Raw genomic sequence first — 22,561 nt, forward strand, 5'->3', positions numbered from 1 at the left:
AACACAGCGGGCGATCTGACTGTCATGTCACCCATGTGAGTTCTGTTCCACATGACGCAGTGTCAGTCCTGCGCCGTCCACAAGATGCATGTCAGGCAGGACACGTGCCAGCAGATGTGGACATGATGAGACGAGTAAACTGCTTCTCATTCACGACTGTATGTCTGTGACCATGGGTCATCTACAGAGCAACAGACAGATCATACTTGTATTGTCCGCTTGATAAGAGGGATTCAAAATAATGCACTGTTTTTATATGGTGTGGTTTTATTTTTTAAAAATATGTCCACGTCCTTCGTGAAATCCTTCGTCCTTCGTGGAGGGAGATGCCTCCATCTTTCACAGGGCAGTGATGGTAGCTCAGTGGTAAAGTTTCTGACTGGCAACCAGAGCTTTTGGAAAGTGTGGGTTTGAATCCCATGAGTGACATGTATTTTTTATGTTTTTACTTTCACAGCAGGTGCGCGACGTGGTTACACATTGCCCTGCTGCTCGCACTCTGTTTCCGCATGCACGAAATCATTGCAACATGTATTTTTTAATATATTTTTTTCTTCATAGCAGCTGCACGATGTGGCAGTGTCATGTGTTTACACATCGTGCAGCTATGGCTCTGTGTTCCCGCATGCACGAACCGTCGCACCGGCATCATGCACGCCTGCCCGTTGGCGCATTTCGTGGTGTGCTCAAACGAGCTGTTCCAACGGGAGTTGTACATATTTGCACTATGTGTGAAGGGGCCCTAAACAAGATTTTTCCAAGATTCTTTCATTTAAGCTGTTTAAGATGCATTATCTAAAAACAATTCCTTATATCTTCCTGAAATGTTACTTGTGATTTTGTCTATTAAGCGTAATTGGATATTTCAGCAAGAAATCAGGTTTTGGTAAGATTCTGCCTTTTTACAGTGCATGGGGGACTCAAGCAACCTCCAGCATTTGGGCAACCACAACCTACATTTGATCTGCTTTGTTATATGAAAATCCTCTGTTCCTGTCCACAAGACCAACATTTTGGAGAAAATTTAATTTAGAAATCTGTGTGGATTAAAGAAATCAATCTCTGTTGTAAAGAGACTGACATAATTTATTGAATGCAATCTTCTCAAATGACTGGCCGTAATAACTTGTACAGGTTGCTGTTTTCGTAACAAAGACAAATCTACTGATGGACAGTCAGAGATTATTTTATTTTGGATGCATTGGTTTTCTTTCGGCTTCTCCTGTTTTGCATAGGGTCACGGTAATATTGTCATTACCTTGATCATTTTAGCTGAGCTCGATACTGTGTTATATTTAAACATATTTGTTTCCATGGGACTGTCACCAGCACTTTAGGGACATGACGCCAGAATAAACAGAAGGCATTTCACTACCATTAGAAGACTCGGGGACAATGTCTAAACTCGACACCACAGACACACACACAAAGCAACAGTGAACCAGGTGAAGTGAAGATGACATGTTACTGTTACCGGAGGTTTAAAGGTGTTTTTCCCAGATCACTACATAATTCTAGCCAGAAAGTTTTCAAGAAAGAATCCAAATAGAACTGTGTCAAAACCAATGAGCCCGCATGTCAACTTTTTAAAGCTGATGTCTTTATTTAAGTGCAATTTTTTTTTAACAGTGTTCAGAAAGTCAGGTTTATTTATTGCAGTTTTGGCTGTGTAGATTATATCTGATTCAGTTATTTTGGATCATTCAATATTGTTTCCACATTTCAATTCTAATGTCTGTATATTCTTGAGTTGTAATTAATACATTGCCAATAATATTGTTTCTCTTTTCTGGAACAATATATCGTCCAGCCAAAGTAGTTTTTTGACAGGCCTAATGAAATACTTTGCATGAGCCATGTAGGGAGTATTCTGAGCATGGACACGTTAAGAGACGCCACAAGTTACACACAATGCATGTGTATAGTTTTTTTTTCCCCAATCTGAGATTTTCTGGATCTATAACCTTTTGTACATGCTACAAATTTTAGTGTGGACAACATACATTTTAAGAAATGACGCACTTGCTCCTTTTTATTTAAAGCAACAGGAACAGGTCATTTCTTAGAGACCTGAAAATGGGTTAACTTAAGGATGTATCATCTAAGTGCCTGTGAGGTATTTGTGGATACAAACTTTCATTTTGCATTTTTAAGATACCCAGTGATAAGAATTACCTTAGTGAAAGGATGTATAATCCAATCCGTTTAGACGTTCATAATTACTGAAGTGAAAATGGGACTCGTCTGTTATTTTTACCTTCAAATTAATCAATGTGGAGGCATCTTTCTTCAATAATAATTTAATTTGTACTGGACGAGTGAAATACATTTAACAAATGGCCAGTTTATTATTTATCATGAATAAACCTTTGTGGCCCTAAGGTGAATAAGAAGTCTGCGGGTCAGAGCTTTCTCTTATCGTGCCCCTGTTCTGTGGAATGATCTCCCTGTGTCAATAAAACAGTCAGATTCTGTGGAGATTTTCAAGTCCAGACTTAAGACACACTTATTTTCCCTTTCACATGGCTAGCATACTGGTACAGTATAGTTTTACGCTTTTTACTCTTAATTCATTTATTAGTAATTGGAGCGGGCTGCGGCCTCAACTTTACCTAAATGCTGGGTCTTTTAGTGAAGTTTAGGGCTAGTGGCCGGTGATCACCTTAGTATTTCTCTGTTTTTCTTGTTGTTTAATGCTGGCAAATTATACAGTATTTCTAGTCTTTCTGATGCCTGATTCTGTTTTTTCTCTCTGTTTAAGGTGCAGCTCCATCCAGAGATGGGAGCTGTATTCGTGTTGGCGATCCTCCTGTCCTGTGCGCCAATAGCATTTCTTGTATATTCATCCGTGAATTGTTCTGTAATTTATGTTTGTAGGATGGCCCAAGCAGAGGGTCCCCCCTTTGAGTCTGGGAGTTTTTTTTCTTACCACTGTTGCTCTGGGGGTTGGTAAGGTTAGACCTTACCTGTGTGAAGCGCTTTGTGGCAACTCTGTTGTGATTTGGCGCTATATAAATGAAAATAAATTGAAAAATAAACAAACTAACCTGACAGTCATGAACAACAGTCACTACCACAGTAGACTCGTTCACAGCTCCCATAGACGCCATCATACCATATTCTATGTCGGCATAGCCCTCTCCTTTTCCTATCCGAAAACCTGTGAAGGATAGAAGTCATGCAGACAGGCAAGAAGAATTACAAGACATGTTTTTGAGTAGCGAGTAATAGCTCATACACCTCATAAGCCTATGTTAAAGCTTATTTGTTGTTTTCACTTTGTTCATGACGCTGCAAAAAGAAAAGAATTGAGGCAAATTTAACACAAAGGAAAACAAAGCCACATCTGTTCCAATATAAAGTTGTTTTTTTTTCCATTAGTACCCAAGAATTTAAATTTGTTATGAGCATTCTTGCGCCACTGCTCACCTTTTTCTGACACTGCCACAGAACCAACAACCACCAGGTCTACCTTGACTTTGGCATCCAGTCCAACAGGTACACTGAACTCCTTCACTCCCTGATGGCAGAGGAAATAATAATAAAAGTAAAAACAGAGGGATAATAACAGAATGACAAAAATCTAAATTTCAGATAAAGAAGTTTGAAAAGCAGGCAAATAAAAGGTTACAATATTGATTTCACATTTTTAAGAGGGTTTAATAGAGCATAAATTATTCATGTGAAAAATGCAATGACAAAATATCAAAGCAGCAAACCTGAGAGGTAGAACATATGCGTAGCTGTTCTTTACTGGCTCCCTGAGGAGGAGTAATCTTATTGAAAAGACCAGTGCGAAGACGAGGAGTTGGAACCAATAACGTTTTCCGTGCCTGTTAAGATTATACTAATATCAGTCAAACATGGACTCACACTAATTTAACACAGTATAGAGAAATTTAAAGGGTAACAGTGTGCAAAGTCAACAAATGACAGGGTGATGCAATATGGCTAAATCAGAGGCTGGAGTACACAATCCATATAATAAAAGGGAAGTGGCCTTTGTGTGTTTGTGTATTCGGAGCATCAACTGAAATCCAAACAGATCTGATGTTCATTCTTTGGCATACTTATGCATTTTTTTCATGAGGATTCAGTTTGTGAAAACAGCAAGAGGATCAGAGCAATATTTTTTTGAGAAATCAGTAATTTTGAGAACAATAAGCCTGTTTATGTCACACTTCCACAATAAGAGCCTGTATTTTAAAATAAAAGCATGTGAGGTTGCTGCAGACGTGACAGATTTAATCAGGTCTGTCCATCCTCTAACATCCCCAACAGCAGATTCAAATCTGGACAGTTTCTGCATACATGTGACCCCAAACTGAGAAGTAAAATGTTCACACTCTGGACAAAACAGCAGAAATGTTTCTCAACAGTGTGTCACACAGGCAAAAAAAAAAAAAGAAAGAAATTTTATCTAATGTGAACACTGTCACTGCGCAAATATAAAACTTCAGAAAAGCTTATTGATGACAAAAAAAAAAAATCATTTTATAAAATTGAACAACTGAAAACAGATTAAACCTTCAATAAAAACTTTCAGAAAAGCTAAGAATTTTTTCTATGTCAATACTTTAAAATGTAGCATAACTGAAAACAGATTATCCCCAAAAGTCAGCTGTCCTCCATATATACTACAAATGACCACATCTAGAACCCATGGTTCTCCACGGGTCAGCGTACTAGATTATAATAAACTTTCAACATATATTTTTTTAAAATCCAATAAAATATTTTCTTGATTAAAAATTTCAAAGGCTAAATTTCTAAATAGAAAATAAGTCCTCTCAAGGATCTGAGGCCTGTTGGTAGAGGTGCTAATCCCCAGATTCCAAAACGTGAAGTGGGTGAGAGTGTATTACTACCCCAGGACAGGACGCCAGTCCATCTCAGATTATTTCTCCAGCCAAGGCCAGTACCCATTTACAGCTGGATGCACTGAGACAATGCAGATGACACATCTTGTCCAAAGACACAAAAAGGGTAGTATCTCACTGGTCTGCAACAATCTGCAAATAGCATCCACGAGGAAATGTACGCAGTTTGGCGCGTGGTTTGCAGCTGTTCATGTCCTCTCGCCTCAGTTGCGGGGCGATGCCCATGAGTCACTTGATTTTCAAACAAATCAAAAAATTTGCAATGAACTCCCTCACCAAATCGTCAGGTGGGCACCTCGTACCCCTCACCACGTAGTCTCTGTGACTCCGATCGTGTGCAACACGTGAGACAACGACACACACTTCCTTTAATATGATCGGAACAGCGCTTCTGGAAGTGACTGAACATTCCAGCAGGCTCCAGCCACCCCGCCACCACCCAGTCTGTGTGCATGCCTGCTGGACTGGACGCATGCCCTGCACAAACAGGATTTTCTATTCTGAGGACAGAGGTGGATTTAAGTTTAATGCTCCTGGTCGGTACTCACCCACCGTGCATGTGTGGACAGAGTGCAGGACACCACCTGTGCATTGGATGGGGACTACGCCAGCACGCTGCTTTTATTTTTTATCAGAACGCTTCCAGAGGATCACAAAGCCCATGTGTGCATGAGGCAGCGCTTCAAGTGCATCATGGTGCTCGGCCAGTGGAGGACTGTACGGTCAGTTACGGAAAGAGAGAACCGTCACCAGGTGGGACAGTGATAGTCTCGTGGTTAAGCTTTAGGCTTCAGACCAGAGGATCCTCAGTTCAAACCCCAGCCTGACTGGAAAATCACTAAGGGCCCTTGGGCAGGATCCTTAATCCTCGAAAGTTGTTCCTGGTGTGTAGTGAGTGCCTTGCATGGCAGCACCCTGACATTGGTGTGTGAGTATGTTTGTGTGAATGAATGAATGTGAGGCATAATTGTAAAGTGCTTTGAGTGTCTGATGCAGATGGAAAAGTGCTATGTAAATGCAGTCCATTTACTTTAACATTTATGTGTAGCACCTCCTGGACATCATTCTGCAAGTCCGTGAGTGGCTTTCCATGTTTCTTCTGTTTTTAATTATTATATGGCTGCAATGCTACGCGCGCTCTGACTGGCTGATTACCTGTCGGATATTTTCCCATATCGGACCGGTTTCCATGACAATCAGTCCGAAACGCGCATTTTCTTTACAAACCAGAAGCTAAAAACGCGATTAGATAAAGCACGTCGGACATGAACATACCCCATAAATAACTAAACAGCATCTAAAAAAAAACACACAGATTGAAAGCTTACCAGCTAACGACCGGACCATCTGTTAGCAAGTTCTTCATAGAGGTGAAGCAAACGTCAAACTACGAGCCGTCAGCAGCTTTCATATTTGGGCGATACTGTAAGTTTGCGTGTCATATATATACACACACACGAGGTCTATTAGAAAAGTATCTGACCTTTTTATTTTTTTCAAAAACTATATGGATTTGATTCATATGTTTTTACGTCAGCCAAGCTTGAACCTTCGTGCGCATGCGTGAGTTTTTCCACGCCTGTCGGTTGCGTCATTCGCCTGTGAGCACGCCTTGTGGGAGGAGTGGTCTAGCCCCCTCGTCGGATTTTCATTGTCAGGAAATGGCGGAATGATTTGGGCTTTTTTTCCATCAGAATTTTTTCAGAAACTGTTAGAAATTTATCTGGCTTTCGGTGAAAATTTTACGGGCTTCACAGAGAATAAGGACGCCCCATAATGGTGCACGGCGCGCCGCGCTCCGAGCTGCCATTGATAGGCAGAAAACACCACATCATTTCTAAATGGATGGCTGTGTGGAGCTGGGACCGTCGTGAGCAATTTCTCTGGTTATCACAAGAGCTGGACATCAGCCATTTTCCGGCAGATTTCACTTTTAACCAGAGATTTTGTCACGGAAAGCCGTGCGGAGGCTTTGCGCGTCAGGACTGATTCACTAATCGAGCGAGACAAAGGAACACCTCTGTTTCGGAGTGCCAAGGGACAAGTTGAGACATGCCTATCTCGGCTTTCAATGCTTACCAGCCCAGTGAGTACAAGAGAAATTGTGGAGAGCTGGGCAGATAAATTTTTCGAATGGTTTCCAGCTGCTTGTCTAACAGTTTCTGAAAAAATTCTGATAAATAAAATAAAATTCACGTATGCACACGAAGGTTCAGGCTTGGCTGACGTAAAAACATATGAATCAAATCCATATGGTTTTTGAAAAAAATAATAAGGTCGGATACTTTTCTAATAGACCTGGCTGATTCTTTATGTCCTTTGATCATATTGTATGAAAAACAGAAAAAAGGGGAAATTTCACACTTTTATAGTTATCTTTAGAAAAAACGTTTCTTTACCATTCATTTTTATCATTGTAGACTACTAGAACAAATTTCTTAACACACTTTCATTGTAATGTTTTAAAATATCTCTGAATAAAATGTCAGTAAAATACTCAAAACATAACTGGGGTATTCAACGTCATACAACTGTTGTGATTTTTTTAAACAAAATGTAGTTGTCCCACACTATTGCCGTCATTTCCACCACAACACTGTAATGTCCCTTTAAACAGTTTGTAAGATTGTTTGGGTAGTTTCTATGGAGATAAACAGTGACATCAGAGCACATGTATATAGCGCCAAATCACAACAAACAGTTGCCCCAAGGCGCTTTATATTGTAAGGCAATGGTGTGGTGTAAATTACATTTACAAGGCCAATAGTGCCCGTAATTAAAAGAAATTTTAATTACGTTAAAGAATCACCCATATATATATATATATAAAAACCACACAAATAAAAATAGCCATATAATAAATTATTAACCTCACTTGCTCGGTCTGTACGGGGAAATATCAGGCCGACGTATTGTCAGTACGGACCGAGCGAAACATGGTCTGATACTGCCCCGTACAGACCTCACAGTCAATTAATAATCCTTTATTATTTTACTTTATTTTATTATTATTGTCAGTGCTTTTTCTGCCTAAAGGGGAATTTTCCCAGCCTCTTTCACATAATCATACTGTGTGTGTATATATATGTGTATATATATATATATATATATATATATATATATATATATATATTCTATTTCTACCTCATTTTCTTATTTTATTGTTACAAGTATTATTACTATTGCTTATCCTTGCACACGCTGTTTGATGCACATTTTCTTCTACTCACACCCATCTTGTGTGTTTTTTGTTAAGAGCTGACATAACGTGTGAATTTCTCCACTGTGAGATCAATAAAGTCTTATCTTAATAGTCCACATCCATCCTGAGCACTATGTCCGCAAACGTCATTTCAGTAGTGCCAGTGGCGCCAAACATTTGTGAGAGTACTGTGTGGTATTCACGCACAAATCCTTGAGTCTCCAATGACCACAACAGTGCCGCTTGACTTTCATGTGTGCGCTCTGTGGCATATTAGTGGCACTTGCGCAGTATGTGTGCAGACTTCTTGAGATTTGTGTCCATAATTTTCACCGCCACTCCGGACGGCATTCAACAGACAGTCGGCCGTCATGTGCACATGTGTCGGGAGGACCAATTCAGTGAGTTTTCACATGAGAAAGTTATCGTCTTTTTGCCTGTTTTCGTGCAAATTTGTGTCTCGGCCTTCTCTCCATCAGTCGTGCATCAGTGAGACACTAGCCAAAGGTAGCCTGACCAGGAATCAAACCCAGTTCTACACTTTGGTAGCCCAAGTCCTTATTCCACTACCTACTCTACCAATCATCTCTAAATCAAACCTCAGCTCAAACTGCCATGGTTATATAATAAAACAAGATGTAATGAAATTCTGTCCTAGATATTGCTTTTTTTGTCCACAGTGCAGTGCTACCTGCAGCACCAACAGCCGGGCTCCTTCCAGAGGTTTATCAGGATCCACCTTCACTTCTGTTGTCTGGGTGAAAACCTGGAGCTCAGGCACTCTGTCACAGGCTGTAAAAGCACCCTAGATGGAGAGGAAAGCAGTACACAAGACCTGAAAACAAATTTTTAGTTAGTGCTAACTTACTTCCAGTGTGATAAAGCGCGCCTGCTGCTGTGGTCTGTCTGGATTTACTTTGACTGTCTGGCTGGACTTGAACTCTTGCAGAACTGCCAGCCTGTCACAAGCTTGAACTGCACCCTGATCAGTAAGTAAGTGCACAGGAAGAGATGCATACAGTACAAGCACAACCATCATTAACCATTCAATGTTCAAAAACAGGCCATTGTTATGTTTTCACCTGTTTATTATTTGTTTGTCTGTTTGTGAACAGCCTGTGACCCACAATTTTTCATACATCGTTCTGAAATTTTTACAGCGGATTCATACCCTGATAAGAACTGATTCAATTTTCAAGGTCATAGGTCAAAGACAGGAAAAATCCCTATGCTTTAACGTTGAACAAATGTTCAAAAATTCATAACACTGTCAAAAAAAATTTGAATTTCTTGCATATTTGACAGCATTATGTAGGAGGTATCCTTTATCAACTGACAAAGTTTGATCCAGATTACAGATTTGATGGCCATTTAAATTTAACATGGAAAACTCCATTTAATGTATATTTTATATTATAGCTTAATCAAATGTGGCCCAACCACTCTCATATTTGAAAGTGAGGTGCAGACTGGCACTCACTATCACTTGGCAAAGTTTGATCCGAATCTGATCTGGATTGTGGATTTGAAACCAAGTGCCAAAAAGCAATGACAAATTGTGCATAGCAGAGATAACCAAGGTTCTGCAAAAAAAAGAAAAGAAAAATAATTCAGAAATCAAAAAAAAAAAAAAAAAAAAAAGACAAAAAAGTAACACCACCACAAAAAAATTAAAATGCATGAACTAAACACATACTTTTGACATTTGATCACATCTAATTTATCTTATGAAAAGGCACTTCTAACAGGACTTTGAACTTGAAAATTTTTTGAAAGGTAAAGATTTGTGGAATTAGGAACTAGTGTTGGTGAAGGTTTGCGCTCTACCGGCGCAGTGTTATAGTTTTACTTGAAGTTCTTATTTTATGGCTCGTAGAAGGTAAAATTCAATGATCGTGACCTAAAATATGTTTTACAGACAATGGCGTCTTCACAAGGTGGCTATGGGGGGGGGCTTAAATTACTGGCCAGTCAACTGGGCCCCCAACAGAAATAATAAATGTTGAAGAAATCTGATGTGACACATGATGGTATCAGAACTTCATATTGAACATTTCTGCATCAAAAAATGTTTTATTATACCGTAACTTGCATGTCTTTAGACGTGGGAGGAAGCCAGAGCACCCAGAGGGAACCCACACAAACATGGGAAAAAACATGCAAACTACACACAGAAGAGGTGGGAAGTGATCCCAGGGCCTTTTTGTTGTGAGCCAACACCATGCAACTACCTTGACTCTTGGATGACAACCACCTAGGCAGATAACCAGTTAATCCCCACCTCTTGGAAAGCACCCAAACCAGGTGAAAAGTGCGCACCCCCTTGGCCTTCTCCGGCTGCTGAGGCACCCGCTCTTTCATCATGTTAGTGATACTCCTCATCCGGATCTCCCTCAGGAACCACTCATTTGACCCAAAGACATCCAGCTGTCTCACTTTAAGTCACTGGCTAAGAAGCACAAACTTGCAGTAAGACAGGAAGCACCAGGATCATAAACACATGGACCATCTTTCTCCTGCAAAGATATTGACATCACCAAACACCTCTGGCCATTGACCTCATGACTCCAAAACCTCTTCTTAGGCATCTCCCAATCTCATAGGATAAGGTCACAGAGATTTGAAAGTCACTGCAAACAAATGAATGTCTTCACAAGTTCAACACTTTCTCTGCATACAGATGCACTTCTGATGGCCAAGTCCAGGAAGTCACTGAAGGCCTGGATCTTATTCTTGATCTAGGTAGGACAATCACAGACACAGACTCTGAATTCTCACTCAACTTCTTCAAGGGTATTCGGTCATTTGATGAAGACCATAGCATTATCCATCAGACTCAGTCAACCTAACCCGCTGGTTTATACAGCTCTACCAAACACTCAATCCATGCATATAGCATGCAATATATTATAGCAGTAAATAGCTTACATTTAATGTATTATCACGGTTACTGTAATTCTGGCTTCAAACTTAGTGTTTTACCTCATTTAATATTTGTTTTGTTTGATCACTTGTGTAGTAATACCCGGCTGTCTTTTTCTGTTTTGTGTCACTCCTTTTCCGCATCAAGATACTCTACAAGAGTCTGCCTTAAATCTAGAACTCAAAAGCTACATCCTGACTTATTTTGCTCAATGAGGGAGCTTGGTTAGCCATCTAACTTTGGTTAGAACACTATTAGGAAGACAGTGAAGATTTATTATGGTTTTATTCAATGTAAAACATTGTACCTTTCTGAGTGATCTTTTACCATTTGTCTGAATCGGGTCATGTCTGAAAAAAACAGTACCGTACCTTAGGGTTCTTTTTTGGGTCCCGTTCTCCTTCTTCTGTATATACTCCCACTTAGAAGCATTATTAGAGATTACAATAACTTTTCTTATCCTCTCTATGCTAATGACATCCAGCTGTATTTTTCTTTTGTTCTTTTAAGGCTTCTGAGTTCCATAGATTGTCTAGTTTAATTGATTGTCTGACTGAAATCAAGCAATGGTTAAATTGTATTTTTCTCCAGTTAAATGCATACAAAACCGAAACCCTAATCACTGCCCCTGACGAGATTCCTGAAATGAAGTGACATATTACCTTCTTAGACAGATCTGTTCAGTCGAGTCTTAGAAATCTGGGAGTTGTCTTTGACAGTTTAACGTTCCTCGACCACCATTCAAGACAGGTGATGCGAAACAATTATTTAAAAAATATTTCAAAACTCTGCTGGTGTCAAAGGTTGAACTGGAGATGATTATTCATGCTTTTGTTTCTTTGCATTTGAACTATTGTAATGGTCTTTTCACTCATCTTAAATCAACAGTGGAACAGCTTCAGACTGTTCAGAGTGCTGCTATGAGGCTTTCAAATGGCACAAATAAAAGAACTCACATCACTCCAGTTTGTGCCTCTCTTCACTGACTGCCAGTAAATTTTAGAATTCATTTTAAAATTTCAGTTTTATCTTTTACAGCCCTACATAGACAAGCTCCCCAGTACATCACCAACCTGGTGAAACCTGCTTCTTCTTCCCGTGCCCTGAGGTCATCAGGTCAGAGGTTGCTGATGGTCCCAAACACTCATCTTAAAAGTCGAGGGGTTGGATCGTTTTGAGCAGTCACAGTAAGAATCTGGAATCCTCTTCTTCTGTCTTAAGTACCCAGAAGCTGCAATGTCTTATGCTGACAAATATTTCATTTTTGGTTTGCAACTGTATAATTCATTTGTTATTGTAGATTAAAACAAAAATGGCTCTAGATTTTTTTTTGGGGGGGGGGTGACCCACTAATAAGACAAAAACATTTTATGCTTTATTAGAATTACAGCATGCCTACAATTTTCCCCACTGTGCTGCACATAAGAAAACTGTTTTTAAAAACTACATATTTCAGAATCTAAAACTGACTGCGCACCAAAATACAGCCAGTCTTCAAAAACATACATGGCTATACACTGATTTATAACCTACCTTAAAATTTGGGATTCTGTTGTGAACAGGTCTTGGGAAGTTGGCGAGATTGTTTTCTTCGATATAGTCCCAAACCTTTTGACGTATGTGCCATTTTGTGGCACCTGGGGAGAAGAAAACGTCATATAAAACTCAAAGCCAAAGGACCGTCACGCGCACTGGTATTCACGAAAAACGTCATGACATGAAAACCTACCAGCGTTTACTTTTACAACAGGCTCCATACTGGCGTCAACTGCACACATTAACAATTTTTGTTTTACAAGATTCGCATGTAACCAGAGAGCTGCAACACAAAACTAACAGAACAGCTGCACGTCACTGTTTGTCATGTTTACGGCGACCCACGAGGGTCAATCTTTATAAACCCGCGAAAAATCTGGAGGCTCATATAACTGAGCTCTGAGAACTTAATGTATGCGTTTGTGAAATATTATCACCTTTTGAGATACACTACTGTAAGAAACGACTGGACAAAATCAGAAAATGTGAATTAAAGCTTCTTTAATGTATCTAAAATTATGGCCATCAGCCGGCAGGGGAAACAAAAAACTAAAACATGACATGAATAAAAAAAACAAAGTCAAACAACTACCTATGTTTCTTCTGGCAAACTAGCTGAAAAATCATTTGTTTTAGTTTATTTTTTCTTTTTAAAGAAAACCCACTTTGTGCTTTAATGCAAGCTGCAAAGTCTCAACCAAAATGAACACATGGCAGAATTTGAATCATCCACATACCAAATGAGACCATATCTGTTGAAAACATGGTTTTTGTTCCTCATTTATAAGATGATAAATCTGAATGTCATATGTTGCTGCAACACTACACTTTTGCAACTGAAATTTGCAGACAAAACAGCATGTACAGACAAACACTGGTGACGAGACAAAGATCCTCTGTGCAGCTTTTAGGATTTTGGTTTCATTTGAAGTTGTTATAAAGGGCTGTGATTGTGATCTCAAACATTACATTTTAAAGCTACAGTGTGTAGGATTTATGCCTGCTTCACACGGCAAAATAATTAGGCCGATATCGGACCCGATCTTCCCCTTCCGACAACCTTAAGGACACAGCGACTATCGTGTTGACACTAAATATAATCTTATCAGATATTCCTGTTGTGTGTGGTGTGTTAAGAGCGCTCTGATCTGCTCAGAAGGACGTCAGGAGTGCTCAGACTGCAAATTGGGGATATTCAACATGTTGGATTGTCTTGGCCCGATATCGCAGTGTGTGTTGTGCCCCCCGACCACAAACGAGCATGCAGCCTGCTGAATGTGACGTGCAGCCAACCAGAAAGCGAGGTGACAGACGCACGGAGTGGAATTTAAATTCAAAACGGCTGTTATGGTGCACCAGAAAGTCCGGTGGTCGAGCTGTCTCCACTCCTTTAAACGCCTTTTCTTTTTGTATCTTTTTCTCTCTCTCTGCTGTAAATAGTCCACAAACTATCTCCATTTGTTTACTCTGAAGTCACGTTTAATCTCGAGAGATATTGCGAGATTTCCTCTCTGACCCGGGAATGCTCGTGTGTGGTGTTGTCCTCATCACGTGGCTGAACACCATACATACAGTGACAGGGTTTTTTATATATTAGCAATATTATCAAATATTGCCTTTACTTTGATGTACTGTCTTTGATCTTGTCTTTGATTCTGTTCTCTATTTTCATATATACATGTCTGCATGTGTGAGAGTTCATGTACCATTATTCTTTTAAATAATCACTCATTGTCAAAGCAATCATATACACTGAACTGTTCAAGTAATCATTAAAACTTCTCACACGAGAAAGTGAATGTTTGATCTATGGCTTAGTGAATGTGCAGACTGTTTTGCTAAGGCTATGTTTGTGCTAAGCGCAGATGTGCATCTTTAACGGTTCTGACTTGAGGGAAGAGCAGTGTGACCGGCACACTGGTTCAGGGCTGGACATTGTTATGGGAAGCCTAGGAGACTGAAGGGCTTAAAGCCATAACAGTTTTCATATCAATGTGAGACCAGACTCTGTCTTTTTCTTGTTTGTGATATTGTCGCTCCTATATGCTTGTAACTATATTTCAATAAATAGGAGAAACAGATGGGTGGGGCCCTTCAGAGCGGATGAGGACAGTTGTTGGCAGAGGGTCACACTCGTTTGCTCTCTCCTGATCAGGAAATGAAATTCAGTCTCCTGCGTGATCATTCTTTGTATTAACTGAGTTGCTCTTTTACAGATTTCAACTCTGACGTACAGTACAACCAATGATGTGTGTGGTCTCAGGTTTTGGAAACCTACAGATAATTTTAAAATCCTGCCGTGTTAACCAGGCTTTAGTGGTGAGCGTGCGGATTGCGCTGTGCTGTCAGCAGTCACCCTTTATGTTTTTGATTCTTTGACGATTATCATTCATGCTCCCTTTCCCTCTTGTAATAACCTCAATCTATGAGTCTCCATTTCACAAAAATTAGGGTTCTCAACCTTGTTGGCCTGCAATTAACCAACTAGCACTAAGGAGACACTGTATAGCAGAGCAACAACAGAGTCATCTTTTTTCTTCAGTATTCTTGTCACAGTTTGGTGGAGGAGCCAGAAACAATTAACCCTACAATGTAGAGCAGCCAAGACAACAGGATAGAGAAAACAGTGTTAGACACCAATGGACGTCAGGGCTGACAAAGTTCAGGACTCCTCTCTTTGTCAGGAGTACAGAGGAACTAAGGCTTCTTGTATTTAAGGTGCAGACAACAACCAAGGTTTCTTCCACTGCGGTGGTGCAGGCCCAACCTCAGGTGTCTAAGTGTAACCAGGAACTTGTTGGGAAAGTGTAGTGACACGGACCCACAACAGGGGGCGTAAATGATCGGACAATGAAAGAGTCGAATATGAACACTTTACTGTTGTGAAAGAGCACAACCAAAACACAGCGGATTACAGAATTTGTGAAAACAAAAACTGAAATGGGGAGGTTTTCAGCTTGAAACAGGCAGTATCACCTCAAAATCTCTCAGCCGTTAAAATTTTCACAGAAAACCAGCTTTAATTTTTCCACTTCAATGTGTCTCACAGGTTTAGAAAAAATTTTGATCAAACAAAGCGCCAGTCTCTCAGCAACTTCTCAGACAAAGGAATTCCGACGAGGGGCTGGACGACTCCTCCCACAAGGAGTGCACACAGGCGAATGACGTCACCAACAGGCGTGGAAAAACTCATGCATGCGCACGAGGGTTCAAGCATGTCTGACGTAAAAACATATGAATGAAATCCATATAGTTTTTGGGAAAAAAAAAGGGACCTATACTTTGACAGCCCTTGTATGACTGTTTTTGCTCCTCGCCAGCAGTACCAGATCCGACACTCGGAGACGGTGGCCACCTGGGGACTCGGAACTTGGCGGCTCCAGTATTCTCCAGGTTCGGTGGCGGAGGAAATCGTGTGGTTCTGGTTCTTCTCAGGACAGACGTCTTCTATCCTCGAGCCTGCCCACACGTCACCTTTGTGGATTGACTGTTTTCACAAATTCTGGGTTCAAGCATGTCTGACGTAAAAACATATGAATGAAATCCATATAGTTTTTGAAAAAATAAAAAGGACCTATACTTTATTGACAGACCTCGTATGTGGGTACGTGCACACCCAGTAACAATAATGGTGGGAATTCCACCTCCACCTCTAACACACTCATGCAGCTCCTGTCTAACCACTTATCTGGTTGGGGTGTGAAGCGAAGCCGTCGCTGATCACACCAAACGCCAATCTCTCAGATTGAGAACACCACAGGAAAGCGGCTGCAAAAAGAGTTCAGACTAAGACACAGTTAAGGCTGAGAATATTACCTTAACATGTAGATGATATCTCGGCAACAAGGTGGAGATGACATCCGGTTTTTATGGAGTGGAATGATGAAGTGTAGATGGGTTACAGCTGTCATGAGATAATGAGTGACAGCTGTCACCCCCGGCTATGTCCGTAGCGGCAGCGCCCTCTCGTGCCTGAAGCCCGCACTTCAGGCAGGGCGCCCTCTGGTGGTGGGCCAGCAGTACCTCCTCTTCTGGCAGCCCACACAACAGGCTCCAGACTTGTCCTAGAACTGGTGCTGACAAAACTCTGGTTACTTCTCATGCATATCAAACTCAGAATTCCTCTTTAATAATAGTGCAGGACAAACGAGGAGTGTCCCTCTCAGAAGAATGGAGTAACTTAGAAATCTTAGAGCAGGTGCAGACAAACTCAACTATTCTTCGATATCAGTGCAGACTAAATCAGGACTTCAACTTTCAAAAGGTAGGCAAAAATTCAAATATCAGCTTTCAGTATTGGCGCAGTATCAGCCTTGGGTGTCCTGCCAACTTTCTCCACAAACTACAGTTCATCAAAAACAAACTCTAATCAGGAAGGAGTGCACCACAAAACAAATGCTCAGTCTTCAGGGGCAAAAGAGTATAAAAAAATAAATTCCAACAATTGTGTTGTGAAAGTGTCGTGACACGGACCCACAACGGGGGGCGTTAATGAACGGACAACGGATAAGCCAAAAAGTAACAATTTAATGTTGTGAATCGCACAACGAAGTACAGACAAAAACAATATGGTGGAATGTCAATTATACACCTCCAATCACACACTCGTGCAGCTCCTGTTTAACCACTTATCTGGTTTGGGGTGTGAGGCGAAGCCGTCGCAGTCCACACCAAACGCCAATCCCACAGATAAGGACACACCACAGGAAAACGGCTGCAAAGAAGTTCAGATTATTACTTAATGTAAGTCAGCAGAGAAGTTACCTGAATGGTAGTTGATTTCTCGGCGAGGAGGTGGAGTCGCAGTCCGGCCTTTATGGAGATGGTGATGAGTTGACTGAGTGACAGCTGGTGCTGATGAAGAGTGACAGCTGTCACTCCCAGTGGCTCTGGCGCCCTCTCGTGCTTGAAGCCCGCACTCCAAGCAGGGCGCCATCTGGTGGTGGTGGGCCAGCAGTACCTCCTCTTCAGCGGCCCACACAACAAATTGCTTAACTGAGGGAGAGTTAAGACCTAACTTATTCTTTCTTCAAACAAAGGGAAATGCAAAAATACAAAAACATGAAGCAGCAAAAACTGACTACTCAGCAGCTGCTGAATGTGACTAATAAAGTAACTAGTAATCTAACTTAGTATTTTTAAGATTGAGTACTCAGAAAAGTAACTATTAGTTACTTTGTTGATTACTCAATTTTAAGAGTAACCCAGTTAGAATACTAGTTACCTTATTAGTTACATTAATTATTAGTTACAAGTTGTCGGCAGCTGCTAATAAAATAACTACATAAAGCTGCTAATGACGTAACTATAAACGCACACTTTTGATTTTGCTCCCATTTTGTATGAGATGAACTCAAAGATCTAAAACTTTTTCCACATACACAATATCACCATTTCTCTCAAATATTGTTCACAAACCAGTCTAAATCTGTGATAGTGAGCACTTCTCCTTTGCTGAGATAATCCATCCCACCTCACAGGTGTGCCATATCAAGATGCTGATTAGACACCATGATTAGTGCACAGGTGTGCCTTAGACTGCCCACAATAAAAGGCCACTCTGAAAAGTGCAGTTTTATCACACAGCACAATGCCACAGATGTCGCAAGATTTGAGGGAGCGTGCAATTGACATGCTGACAGCAGGAATGTCAACCAGAGCTGTTGCTTGTGTATTGAATGTTCATTTCTCTACCATAAGCCGTCTCCAAAGTCGTTTCAGAGAATTTGGCAGTACATCCAACCAGCCTCACAACCGCAGACCACGTGTAAACACACCAGCCCAGGACCTCCACATCCAGCATGTTCACCTCCAAGATCATCTGAGACCAGCCACTCGGACAGCTGCTGAAACAATCGGTTTGCATAACCAAAGAATTTCTGCACAAACTGTCAGAAACCGTCTCTGGGAAGCTCATCTGCATGCTCGTCGTCCTCATCGGGGTCTTGACCTGAATCCAGTTCGTCGTCGTAACCAACTTGAGTGGGCAAATGCTCACATTCGCTGGTGTTTGGCATGTTGGAGAGGTGTTCTCTTCACGGATGATGCGAAGGAGATGTGTTGCACTGCATGAGGCAAATGGTGGTCACACCAGATACTGACTGGTATCCCCCCCCAATAAAACAAAACTGCACCTTTCAGAGTGGCCTTTTATTGTGGGCAGTCTAAGGCACACCTGTGCACTAATCATGGTGTCTAATCAGCATCTTGGTATGGCACACCTGTGAGGTGGGATGGATTATCTCAGCAAAGGAGAAGTGCTCACTATCACAGATTTTGACTGGTTTGTGAACAATATTTGAGGGAAATGGTGATATTGTGTATGTGGAAAAGGTTTTAGATCTTTGAGTTCATCTCATACAAAATGGGAGCAAAACCAAAAGTGTTGCGTTTATATTTTTGTTGAGTATATATAAAGTAACTGTATAAAGTAACAAAAAAAGTAACTAATAAAATAACTTTTCAAAGTAATGGTGGCAACACTGCCCATGGGAATATGAATGGCTCATTCTAATTTTATGAAGCACATTGATTCATTGTTGCACTAATGAACAGACGTTATGAATGCTATATTCTTTCCTGCTAATTAACGCCCCTAAATCCTACACACCTTAAGTTTAATCCTCAAGTGACTGAGTGGGGTCATTTATGAACCCGGGCATATATTTATGGGCACCATTTTTCAAATTTTAATCAGAAAAAAATTTCATACCATGAATTTGTCCTGCATTTGTTCATAGAATTTTGCAAGGATCGGCCAATTCAGGTCAATTCACACAATCTAAACTTGTGTGGGGTCACTTATATCCCCGGGAAGATCTTTGAGATTTTCGACAATCTAGCTTCAGATGGTATTGTAATTTACCAACTCTAATCATTATATTTTATTGTTTTGCGAGGAAGCATGGCCAACAGACCTAGAATAGCAAGATTTGCAACTGCACAAGCTTTGAGACAGATTCTTGATGCCCATAGTGAGGATGAAAAGGATGATGGACAAATATACTGGAAAGTGAAATAAATATGAAGAACCCTAAAACAATCATTTACTCGTATATAGAAGTATTCCAATATAAAGTCAATGGGGTCATAAATAACCCTACTCTATTAGTCGCTAAAATAGCTTGATCGCTTGAGGGTTAAATCTATTAAGTCTGAATTGTGGGTTTCTCTACCTTTTACCAGAGTTCAAGTGCATAGGACTGTAACTATGTGACATAGAAAAGGAAAGAACCAGGGACTCTGAGAATTTCAGCCAAGGTGCACTCAAGTTGTTCTTGTGGTTTCATGAGTTAAACTTTAAAAAAAAAACACTTTCATGTTTTCATCCATTAATCTGTAATACATTTGTATATAATATTTATGAAGAAAGATTTTACATTTGAATAGGCTCCAGGCTCCAGCCCTGTGTGACTCTTAATCGGAGTAAGCAGTTGAAGATGAGTGAGCGTGATTTTATATTTGAAAGATTAGTGCATTTTGCAGAGTAATAATTAGCTGGATTTGGACTACCTGCAGGATGATAAATCATGTTAATTTATACTCATCCTTCAGATATTTTGATATGTTACAAGTGTCAGCATCTATATACGTATTACTCAGTCTTGCTGGCTAGGACTTTGTGCACTCCAGTGGAAGAGTGTGTTTGTGGGGCTTTTGAAGTAGTTGCAGATGGTCTGAAATATTCCAGCCAAGGCTTGGATGACATGATCTGCTAAATATTCTTCCTATGAAAAAATGAGGAGCATCTTCCTCTGCTGGCAAAACATTTCTATACAAGGACCTAGCAGATGTGAAGATATGGAATAAAATAGACATGAACTTATAAGGAATTTTTCAAGAATACGATTTTAAACTCACAGGTGTCATGTTACACACCAAACTAATATAGTTCACCAAATGTCTTAAAAACAAGCTACAGTGTGTAGGAATTACTGTCATCTAGAGGTGAAGTTGCAGACAACGTTATACTACCACAGATCACGATTACATTTTCCATCACCTTTTTGCTTCTTTGGCAATGGGGATTAATTCGCTTTCATCTTCTCTTGGGATAAGCAATATGTATGATCCTCCATTTAAAAAAAAAAAAAAATGAGGGTTCTCAAACTTGTTAGCCTTGCACTAGCAACCTGTAGACCAGGGGTGGGCAACTTGTTCCAGAAAGGGCCAAGAGGGTGCAGGTTTTCTTTGCAGCCACTGACTCCACCAGGTGATTTCACTGATTAATATCACTTTGAGCAGACGGAATCAGTTAATCATTCAGCTTTTGATTTTCTTGTTGCTTTCTTTTCTATTTATGGTCAAGTATTAATCTGTTCCTGTTGATATGCCATGCAGCCTTTGGATCAATTGGTTTGTTTCTGTCTTGCTAGTTTAGTATTGTTAGATTATGGTTTCTAGTCAGGTCCATGCTGTCACCGCACTCCCTTGTGACATTCTCTTCACATCTTGGTTCTCATGTGTTCACGCCCAGTTTCATTTGTATCACTGTCATGCTCTCTGTTCACTGCTCTCTCTTGCCATTCACCAGTAAATCCTCATCTCTGTTGGCCACACCCCGTTTTGTTTGTCATCTACTTGTCCACCTGCCACAGCACGCTTGTCTCACACACTTGCCTCTCATCTTTGTTAGTCCACGCCCTGCTCCTGCCTGCTCACCACACCTGCTTCACATCCTAATTAACCCACTGTGTATTTAAGCCCTGCAAGTTTAGTTTCCCATTGCTTGTTTGTTGATGTGTCTGTCTCCATTCCAGCTCTCGCACCATAGTTCATTGTTCCTTTGCCGTTGTTCCTTGTTGCCGACCGTACTTGTTTGCCTCAACCTTGCCTTTTGTCTCAGCCTTCGTACAACTGTTTGCCGTGCTACTGATCTCAGCCTGTTTTCAACAACGCCATTGTGTTTCACCTGCCTGTACCTTCACCTCGCCGACTGCCTTTTTGTGTTCAGACCCACTGCTTGAATTACGATAAAGCTTTTTATATCCTATCACCTGCCTGTGAGTCTGCATTGTGCCTCCTACCTCCTGCTTGGCCCAGTTTCCCTGTGACTCATGACAGAAACATATGAAATGCAATTTTAACATGCTATTTTACTCAAGCAGAGGGTCACCCCTTTGAGTCTGGTCTGCTTGAGGTTTCTTCCTCAAATCATCAGAGGGAGTTTTTCCTTACCACTGTCACCTGTGTGCTTGCTCTGGGGGTTGGTATGGTTTGACCTTACTTGTGTGAAGCTGCCTTGAGGCAGCTTTGTTGTGATTTGGCGCTATATAAATAAAAATAATTAAATTACTCAAAACAGGTAATTTCATGTAACTTCTTTGAATACATATGAAATAAATACATCAGTTCTGATGCAGCATACTAAATGAGGCTACGGACACTACCATTTTCCATGGTTTCCTGTGGTAATTTCAATTTAATTTCAATTTTTCAATTTATTTTGATACAAAACGAATATACAGGTAATGTTACCGGTGCACAGGATGGGAGGGCTGCAGAAGCAGACACCACTCCCATCTCTTGATGGAGCCGCACCTCAAACAGAGAGAAAAAACATAATCAGGCATGGGAAAGACTTACCCATAACACCTTAATCTAGACAATGCATTTTGAAACTTCAACACAAATACCAAAAGCCCTTAATTAAGGCAGCATCACTCGTGGTAACTGCTGAACATGCAATTTTGAAACTTGACTTCAACACAAATACCAAACGATAAAAAAGGAAAAACTTTGATTTGGTAATTTTATGCATTACATTTTCATGATAGTTTCCATAGCCCCGGCATTGTAACTAGCATGGCTTATGACATATCAGTATCATCCTGTCAAGTAATTTTCAAATCTATTGTGTCACTATGGTACCTTATAAAGACAAAAGTCAGTGTACTGTGTTAGGCAAAATGGTACAATTCTGCCCCGTCTCTTGGTTATAGTCCAAACTATGTTCAATAATTAATGTAATTAAATATGCATAACCACAGCTAGGCAGCCTGGTAATATAACTGCTTTGAC

The 22,561-nt window shown here is 40.5% G+C and overlaps 1 protein-coding gene across 2 annotated transcripts in view; it reads right to left on the reverse strand.

Moving 5' to 3' along the window:
• Positions 1 to 12,862, reverse strand: part of mthfsd (methenyltetrahydrofolate synthetase domain containing) — a 30,377-nt gene extending 17,515 nt beyond the window's left edge. The window contains exons 1-6 of one of the 2 annotated variants that reach the window (XM_034189111.1): positions 12,735 to 12,862; positions 12,539 to 12,642; positions 8,774 to 8,887; positions 3,720 to 3,833; positions 3,430 to 3,520; positions 3,048 to 3,160 (exon numbers count right to left, since the gene is read on the reverse strand). In XM_034189111.1, the coding sequence (XP_034045002.1) occupies positions 3,048 to 3,160; positions 3,430 to 3,520; positions 3,720 to 3,833; positions 8,774 to 8,887; positions 12,539 to 12,642; positions 12,735 to 12,783 (585 nt within the window). In that variant the 5' untranslated portion in view covers positions 12,784 to 12,862. Of the gene's footprint in view, positions 1 to 3,047; positions 3,161 to 3,429; positions 3,521 to 3,719; positions 3,834 to 8,773; positions 8,888 to 8,950; positions 9,065 to 12,538; positions 12,643 to 12,734 lie in introns of both variants that reach the window. The other variant, XM_034189120.1, reaches the window with a different exon arrangement.
• Between the last annotated feature and the right edge of the window lie 9,699 nt (positions 12,863 to 22,561).

The sequence above is a fragment of the Thalassophryne amazonica genome, chromosome 2 (genome assembly GCF_902500255.1).
Source record: "Thalassophryne amazonica chromosome 2, fThaAma1.1, whole genome shotgun sequence".
NCBI lineage: Eukaryota > Metazoa > Chordata > Actinopteri > Batrachoidiformes > Batrachoididae > Thalassophryne > Thalassophryne amazonica.